This window comes from Buceros rhinoceros, unplaced genomic scaffold, assembly GCF_000710305.1.
Source record: "Buceros rhinoceros silvestris isolate BGI_N320 unplaced genomic scaffold, ASM71030v1 scaffold3390, whole genome shotgun sequence".
NCBI lineage: Eukaryota > Metazoa > Chordata > Aves > Bucerotiformes > Bucerotidae > Buceros > Buceros rhinoceros.
This window is the reverse complement of record NW_010389030.1, coordinates 62,717-71,805: the sequence shown is the minus strand read 5'-3', so window position 1 is coordinate 71,805 and position 9,089 is coordinate 62,717. Positions and strand designations below refer to the sequence as shown.

Below are 9,089 nucleotides of genomic sequence, written 5' to 3'. Positions count from 1 at the left end.
ACTCTTTCCTATTGCTGTTCACGAAATCTGATAGGTGGATGGTGTCTTTTTAGCCTGTTGCAAATTTCACTGGGACAGTGGTGTCCGCAATTTACAACTGGCTGACCTGCACGCCTTATTATTGTTCTCAAGTGAAGATTACAGACTGTGTTTTTCCTTGACCATTCCTGAATGTGTGTTGGACACATACTTCTCAGCAACAGCTTTATTTCACCTGAATGTCACCTGTTCAGGAGACTCAGCTGGAGGTAAGCATTGAGCTATATGAGTCTTCCTAGTAGAACATCTATTTCTCATAAGCTGTAGATTATAACCCTAACTTTCTTCTAATTTTTGGGATCTTTGAGGACACTAATTCAGGATCCCATTCAAGTTGCTTATTGCAAAGTTTCTCACACCTAATAAATGTGTAGGAATGCAGATTATATTACCATAAATAAAATCAATCCAAAGTTTGCTGCATATCCAGGTATACGGTCACTCCACGTCAGCTTCTTTGTTTCATCCTGTGACAAAACACAAAGAAAAAATAACAGATGTTACAGAATTGTACAACAGGCAATATTAAAGGTAGTAAGATCTGTTACTGAAATGTGTTCTTAATTCCCCTACTCCTGTTGTAATTTTTAAGATGATTACAAAACAATGATATTTTAAATCAGATGTTAATGTGAGAGAAAAGAGAGTAAGAGGGTAAGTAAGATATATAGAAAATGTCTGCAAAAATCAGAAAACATTGTATGTAAAAATGATTTTAATATTAGAAAAAATATTTAGCTTTTCCTAAATTTCATAATATCAAGAGAAAGCTCTGAGATTCACCTTCATTTGATTATAGGCAAAGCAAGATTCAACTATTTATTTTTAATTGTTTCTTGTAAAACTTCAAAAGCATAGTGCTTGAGACAGAGATCATGAAAAGAATGCTTACTACCATGGAACCCAGATCTTTGATCTAATGGTTATCAAACATGGGGGGCCAAATGTGGCCCCAAAGATAGTTCTTGCAAAGACGGCCTGATCTTTCTCCGTACTTGGTCTGTAGAAGAGAGGAACTACAAAGGCAAACCCTCTCTGTGATCTTTGCTGCCAACCTTGTTTTATTCATGTGCAAACAGCACCTCTCTCTTCATTGCGTAATTTAAAGCAACTGTGATCAGTGAAATCTAGTATGCTTTTACCCTCCCCATACAAACCTAACTCCCTCTCTGCCAACGTGTACATCTAAAGAATAAATTTAAAAGTGGATTTATATAAGAAATATGATTCCCTCCTCTCAAAATAGGTTTCTTAAAATAATAGTAAGGTCATTACCTTGTTTAAGGTAAACTAAAACTATATAATCAAATTAGCTAAAGACACAGACCCAGCTGCTCTTTGAGTTTTTGTGAGCCACCATTGCTATCCCATGAACTAGTACTTCACTTGGATTGGAATTAAACGAGACTTATTCTGAATTTAAATTAATTTAAATCAGATTAGAACTCAGGTCAGAGGTTCAGAGAAACCATTACTAAGGCACAGTTGTCTTCAGACAAAAATAAAAATCTGTGGGTATTAGGCCTTTGTAAAAGGCTCTCTTAAAGTAGCGCTAGGAAAACGGTGCGGAAACACATGCGTGAATTTTCTCATGGGCTTTTCTGGGATGTGGAATTAGAACGAAGACATGATCCTGTCTACACAACCATTGCCATTGTGGTGATGCCTCGAACACTGTGGAAAGTAGTGTTATTCAGCATCTCTATTCTCAGCTCAGATGTTCACACAGACAGGTTAAGCAGGTCTTCTTCAGGAGAATGATGGCAGAGCTGGGCCACAGCAAACCCGAGCAGAAGCACAAATAATTTGGCCCAATACATGCAATACATAAATACTTCATATAGTACATAAATGGAATCCATCTTTTAGCTGGACGGCTTTAAAAAGCATTTCTGTGAAAGCACAGATGCATTTCATTTCATTTTGGCTTTTACCACTCAGCAATCATACAAGGCAAAGAAGGCCTGAAGGACAACATGTCTAACAATTTCACTACAGGAAAAACACCGAAGAAGCAAGGCAGCAGAACGAGTTAATGCTAGCCAAAGCAGTTAAAGAAAAGAAGAAAATCTTCTATAATCATAGTGAAGTGAAAAGAGAAAATTGCAATTTATACAAAAGGAACCGGAAGAAGAAAAATTACCAACAAAATTGCTTCAAAAATCTCTCTAACACTAAGAACTTTGGAAAAGAAGAAATCATGATGTCAAGATCAAACTTTCAGATAACATGAATCATGCTCGCCACATCCTGAGTGGCAAAGTGACTAAGGTGTTTGGAGTTTGGGGGTTTTTATTCAATATTTCTGGTGATATAAGACACATCAGCCAGGATTCTAACATGATCTATTTGCTTTCCAAGTCAAGAAAAAAACCCACACACTGGAAGAATCCTGATAGCAGTTCAGCAACTTCCAAAACTGAGAAATCAGGGAATACCTTGAGAAAGAGTTGTCCATTATGAAAAAGAAATAGTTATTTGTATTTCTCCTGATTATCCTATTGTTTTGGGTTTGGGGGGGTTTTTTGGGGGGGTGGGGCTTGGTTCTTTTTAAGTAAAATGAAACTGGATAGTTACAGGACAGAAGAAAAAGTAGGAAACTTGAGCAATGATTGACATGTACTTTTAGAGATAAATAACAGAATAACAGAAGATAAGGTGTGCCTAAGCCTACATTTTTAGGCATTAAGATACATTAGGACTAATCCCATTTAAGGGTCCAAACCTCAGGAGAGTTTAAGGACTGCAGTTGTTAGAGGGTTTGCCCTCTTTAATCTCAGCATGTGCATTAGGAATGCAGAGGCATCTAGCATCACCAGTCATTTTGGAAATCCTAGGTTTAGCACCTGAGTACTTGTTTTACACAAATTATTGCTTTTTAAACTGCATTGCATGGTAAGTTGGTTACTGAAATAAATATTTGGAAGCATAACTGGTTCCTAAAATTTCAATTTATTACTGGGAATAACTAAATGAAATATGGACTGCCTCCAAGTAAAATTACCATGCTGAACAGGACAAAAATAGCCCTTTTTCTTGTGACACGTTGACCTTGGCTGGCTGCCAGATGCCCAGCCAGACTCCCTCTCACTCTGCCTCCTCAACAGGATAGTGGGAAAAATTAAGATGAAAAAGCTTGTGAGTTGAGGTAAAGACAGGAAGATAACTGACCACTGGTAACCATGGGCAAAACAAAATTAATTTAATTTATCGCTATTTGAAATAGATTTGGAAGCTGAGAAACAGATACAAAACTAAAAACTCCTTCCACTTCAGCTCCCTCCCAAACTTTTCCCAGGGCTGAGTTCAGTCCTTAATTCTTGACTCCTCTACCTCTCTCCCCCAGTGGTGCAGGAGGATGGGAAATGGTGGCTTATGGGGTCAGTCCGTAACAGCTCCTCTCCACTGCTACTTCCTCCTGACACTGTTCCCCTGCTCCACCATGGGTGGCAATCCCTCAGAATAAACCTGCTTCACTGTGGGATGTCCAGGGGCTGTAGTTCATTCACAAAATACTGACCTGCTCTAGCATGGGGTCCTCCACAGGCTGCAGTGTGGGTGTCTGCTCCGCGGTGGCCCTCTCCATGGGCTGCAGGGAAATACCTGCTCCACCATAGTCTTTCCAGGGGCTGCAGGGGAATCTCTACTCAGCCACCTTGAGCACCTCCTGCCCTCCTCTAGCTCTCGCCTTGGTGTTCACAGGACTGTTTCTCACAATTTTCCCCCCTCTCTCCTCGCTGCCAGGCAGCATTTTACCCTTTCATAGATGCATTTTCACAGAGGTGCTACCATATTGTCAAGGGGCTCAGATGTGCCCCTGCAGTGGGTTTGATGAAGTGGCCCTAGCGTTTCCTCACAGAAGCCACCCCTGCAGCCACCACTGCCAGCACCAGGACACCAGCACTCGGTGCATCGATGGTGGTGATGGTGCAATGGCGTAGAGAAATCACACTTGCTTTGGAAAACTGAACACGGCAATGCAGGTTGAACAGAGCTCATTGGAGTGACAAACACTTTGTCAGTGCTTTCCCAGCACTTGCAATGACACAAAGAGGGAAATCAGGAAGAGGAGAGAAGAGAGGGTGTGTATGGGAAAGGACAAGTCGATAAAGGAAGGAAAAGAAGATCAGCATGCCATGTGGTCAGCTTTCTGTTTCACGTGTGTGCTTCCTTTAACCTTAGGTGACTTTGATGAGCTTGCCATTATCTGTAGCACTTAGCCAAAGGGAGATCTGAACAACACGCCTGAGTCACCATGCCATTTTAAGAAAGAAAAAGCTGGATGAAAATATTACTGAGTTATATATGGCATAGCATATACGGCACAAACCAAATTCTGAAATTTAAATCAATATAGTAGGCAGCCGAAAGCTGCATTTCTCTTGCTAAGAAAACCCAGTCTGTTAAGTTCAGTTGGTATTTTCTATTGCACCTGGTTCTACTCTCTGGCAATAGTGCCATCTAGCTGCTTAAAGACCGTACTGTGAGGTATCGGGAACACCTTGTCTGAGATCAATATACCACGCTTCCACATCGCAGTTACTGTCGTTTATTCTAAGTGGAATTAATTCATCTATTTTTCAGAGGATATGGGACATACTCCATTCTAAGCAATAATGTGCATTACAGAACATTGCCTAGATTTTAGACAGGGATAGAAAAGCTTTCCTGAGGGTTGATGAAAACTCAGATAAGCAGGCAGGGAATCTACCTGGAGCAGTCCAAGAGGTGTATGCAATTATTGATGTAACAAGATGAAACCGATCATCGGAAGAACAACCTCAACGACAGATATATTACACTGCAATATTGCCCAAGAGAAAGTGCATGGCAGGGAAATACTTATATGCAGACAGAAAACCTCGTGATAGAGATTAGATTTTTGTGGTGAATAAGGTAAACTTAAAGATGTATTTTAAAACCTTTCTTTCAGTTTCTTTAAATACAATAATGCACTTGCAGTTATATTGGAGGAAAAAACAGTTGTTGTTCTGAATGTAGTGATGTGTTTCTGTTTTAATGTTTAATGTGGTATTGAACGTGTTCCACACAGAAATACAATCCTTTCATATTAGAAAATAAAAAATAAAATAAAATAAAATAGAAAAGAAAAAAATGTATGCACCATCTATGTTTTGCTGGATGGTTTATTTCCTTATGAGTTACCTATCATGGCAAAGATCCCACATGAGCAGCTCTGCATCCTCAGGTGGGCCTCTGAACTGTGTAAACCTGCAAATGCACTGCACTTGGACAGCACCAACCGGCTTTGTGAAAACAGTTATGTGTTTTGCTATGAATTAACTCACAACCAGTTTGCTCAGATCACAACTATTTTGGTTGTTTATCTCAACAAGAGAACATCTCCTCAAAGGAGGTGTTTCTAATCATCAGTTATGCCAGCTTGACCTTCACTTCAGGAGTAAAGCAAGCACTTTCTCTCTTCTGGATCCTGTTTTGTAACTCAGTTCTGAAATTCAGTGTCTTCAGTGCAGTTGCACCCGGACAACCCCAGTTAGTTCACTGGTCTTTCACAAAGCTGCGATAATTGATAGGAAACTAGTTAAAGATGCTCAGGAAAAAACAGAATCCAGGATCCCTCTGATTTGTCTTCCTAAGGTCTTGCACAGCTAGCAACAGCAAAAAGCTGAGAAATTGTATTTGCGATGGCAAAATCCAGACGTTCATCTCTACGTATGCCCAGGAAACGTCAAACAAGTGAATGTCACTTTTATAACTGCACTTTCCTTAATTGAAACAAAAACTTTAATTTGCCTAAAAACTTTGCTGTCTAAATAAGCATTTAGAAATAAGAATCGTAGCATAAAATACAGCCCTTCTGGCTTTGCTTAACAGCCTGAATATTGCATGCGTATTGCGGGTTCAAGACAAGGAATGAAATTAGCTTCTTGTGAAATAGAGTCCCTATAATCCTTGGGCATGAAATAAGATAAAAGCAAGGAGAAAAGGATACTTCAGAGCTATTTGGAGGTTAAAAGAAGGTAGAAGCCATAAAAAGTCTGCACCATGGCTGCAGGCATTTTGGATGACAGTTTATTCCAGGGTGGTGACACAAAAGGAGGCGCATCAAGACACGTCAGCATTTCTGAGATCTTGCAGTGGGCCACAGTGGTAATGATAGATAAGAAACTCTTTGCACAAGTGCTATGGACTGCTCCAGCCTGTATTAGGGACCACTAGCCCTCAAACTTCTGAGGGGAAAGACAAAACTGCTACCACTCTGGGCACCTGTCAATGCCTGCATCTATTCCAGTCTGAATCTGTCCCTAGGAGTTCCACCTTCACACTCTCACAGAACCTGAAAGAGCTTCTGGTTTAAGGCCCATTAAAAGAGGGAACAACAATTTCTATTCTTCTCACTTAGAAAGCAGTAAGGGCATTTTAGCAAGATGGCTCTGTTTTGTGAGCAATGCTGTGTTTCAAGCTTGCGCATGGAAAATGAACTGCCAAGACACATTTGGAGCCAGCTGAAAGACTGAAAATCCTGTAATTAAAAACTTTTTGTTATCTTCAAAACACATAGTTTTGAACACAGACACTCCGATAGCTTTCAGAAGAGCTTGAAGGACACACCCTAAATCATCTGCAGAAGTAATGCAGAATAGAGAGGTATGAAAAGTATATGCAAAGCTCAGTACTAGGATCATGGAAATGAACGGAATTTAAGGCTAAGCAAGATTATTGTTAACCATCCAAGTCTTGGTCTCTTTTGTAACCACAGACCTTGCTTGAGGTAATTTTTGCTGTAAGGATAACAAATGTGTTTTAACTAACAGGGTTTTTTAAGAGAAACATCTAATCACAGCCTGAGTATTTCTGTGATGAACAGTCACGAGCCTTATTAGGTCATTCCAGTTGCTAATTATCCTAGCTGTTGAAAATGTATGGCTTATTTCCAAGCAGAATTTGCCTATCTGCATCGTCCAGTCTTGGCACTTAGTTGCAACTAGATGCAGTGTAAGAGCATCTATTGGCAGATTTTTGGTTTTAGCTATAAGTTCTTGCTTACTGCGATCAGGCCAGCTCTTAGCTTTTCTGCTAGCTTAGACCATTTACTCAGAAAGGGAACAATCAGTCAAGCCCACAGCTGTGTTTCTTACCCTGCAACCGATTAGAAACAAATCTCCCACAGGCTACAGCCCCGACATGGGCCACTCACTTGGCTTTTTACATGACAAGGCTTATGAAAGCATGTGTGAGTAGCCAATCCCTGTGCTTCAAGGTACACGTATGCACATCCCTTCCACAGGTCCAGAACATAGGATGTGACGGGTACTGTGTTGGATGAGGGTCATACTTCCAGTCACTGAGCACAAGAAAACCTGGTGGAAAAGAAGACAGTGGCCTATTCTGTGTCAACAGAGGTGCTGGCAGAATGCAGGAAAGGATCCAGTAATCCAAGTACTTTCTGGTCCTTACCAGTCTTAACACTATATTCTGAACTTTGTAAAAGTGTATGTACACATGTGTATGTACCACATGTGTATGTACCACTTGACATATGTACATACACATGTACAAACACACACTTAAATGTGTGTGTGTATGTATGTATATGTATATCACATGTGTGCAGTGAATACCTTGATAAAAACTAGCTCTGATTACTAAATTAGAACCGAACTATGAGCTATCATTCATACACTAAATCTATTATCAAAGCTCTCCAAGGCATGGTGAATGTGGCCATTTGCCCAACCATGCCAGTACTGCTGAAAGAAGGGTAAGCTGCAACATGCTGACTAGATTTCTTACTGACTTCACCTCTGCAGCAACAGCGTGTACCTAGACTGTATCAGGAGACAACTATTAGCTGCAGGGTATGCAGACTGGTAGGGTCAGAAGATCTCAATATTACATGCATATTTGACAATGTTACTGAAAACACTACTTTTGTTTAAAGGATAAAAAATTAATGTTCCTTGCAGTAGTTTCATGGAGGTATTTCAAGTTGCTTCATTCGCTTAGAAACAATGACAAAACACTGCAGGTCTGCTATCACTGTAATTTAAATTCGTAAATCTAGACTTGGTTAATTTAATAAACTAATTTATTCAGAAATAAAAGTAGTTCCTTTTGCTGCTATGTTTAAAACTTATTTTGCCTTTGATATTCCGTGGATCTAATACTTTGTAGCATATTGCAATCATTACTGTGTAAATGGCATTAAGGTGCTTAGTCTTTATATCACTGTTTAAAATCAACTTATTGATATTTACATATGGTTCGAGTGAAAACTGGCAGTGCTCCTGTTTTTTACAATGACAGTTTAACATACGGCTCTACAAGTATGAATTATTTATGTAAACTTGAAGCCATTCAGAACATTACCAGAAAAACACTACAATTTACACAAACAATAGGGTTACATCTGTAGTCATAAATATTCATTGTTTATCCATGCTCTTTGCAGATGATTAATAAATCATAATGAGTCTGATCCTGAGAAGGCAAAGGGCCAGATGTACAAATACACTTAAGACATCTGGTGGGATTTCCAAAGCAAGTGACTGACAGTGGTACACAGGTCTGTCGTAGTAGGGAAGATGGTAGTATAATGCCACAAATTAAGTTCGTGGCATGAAGGGGTATCCTGTCACCTACTCAGTTTTTGGTTTTTTAGTGTAAATCCTGAACTTTCTCAAATAAGGCAATGAAATGCCACACATGACTTTAAAATATGCTGATATAATCATGCATACGGAAGGCAGATTCTGAGACAGACATGTCTACTTTAATTTGCATGATTAGATCAATTTAATACAGTTTGATACTGAGTAGACACAGACCTGTCTGGAATGTTAAACAAAGGGAGAATAAGGTGAATATCAAAGAGTGGCTTTAGGAAAAAAAAAAAAATTATCAGCAATACTCACTACCTTATGTTGCCCTGGAGTTAACTGGATTTTCAACCACTTTACAACCAGAAATCCAGAGCACCATTCTCTAAGTCAACCTGGTTTCACACATCCTCATGTAAACTGTGAATGTCTAATGGAGAAGTTAGCCTCCAGGACTCCCGTTCTTGG

General features: G+C 39.6%; 1 protein-coding gene across 1 annotated transcript in view; it reads right to left on the bottom strand.

The window, feature by feature from the left end:
- ANO2 (anoctamin 2, calcium activated chloride channel) overlaps positions 1–9,089 on the bottom strand; it is a gene marked incomplete at its 5' end in the record, with an annotated part of 115,618 nt that overhangs the window by 46,027 nt on the left and 60,502 nt on the right. Inside the window, one exon of the mRNA XM_010132534.1 lies at positions 432–506. Coding sequence (XP_010130836.1) covers positions 432–506 — 75 coding nt within the window. The remainder of the gene's footprint in view (positions 1–431; positions 507–9,089) is intronic.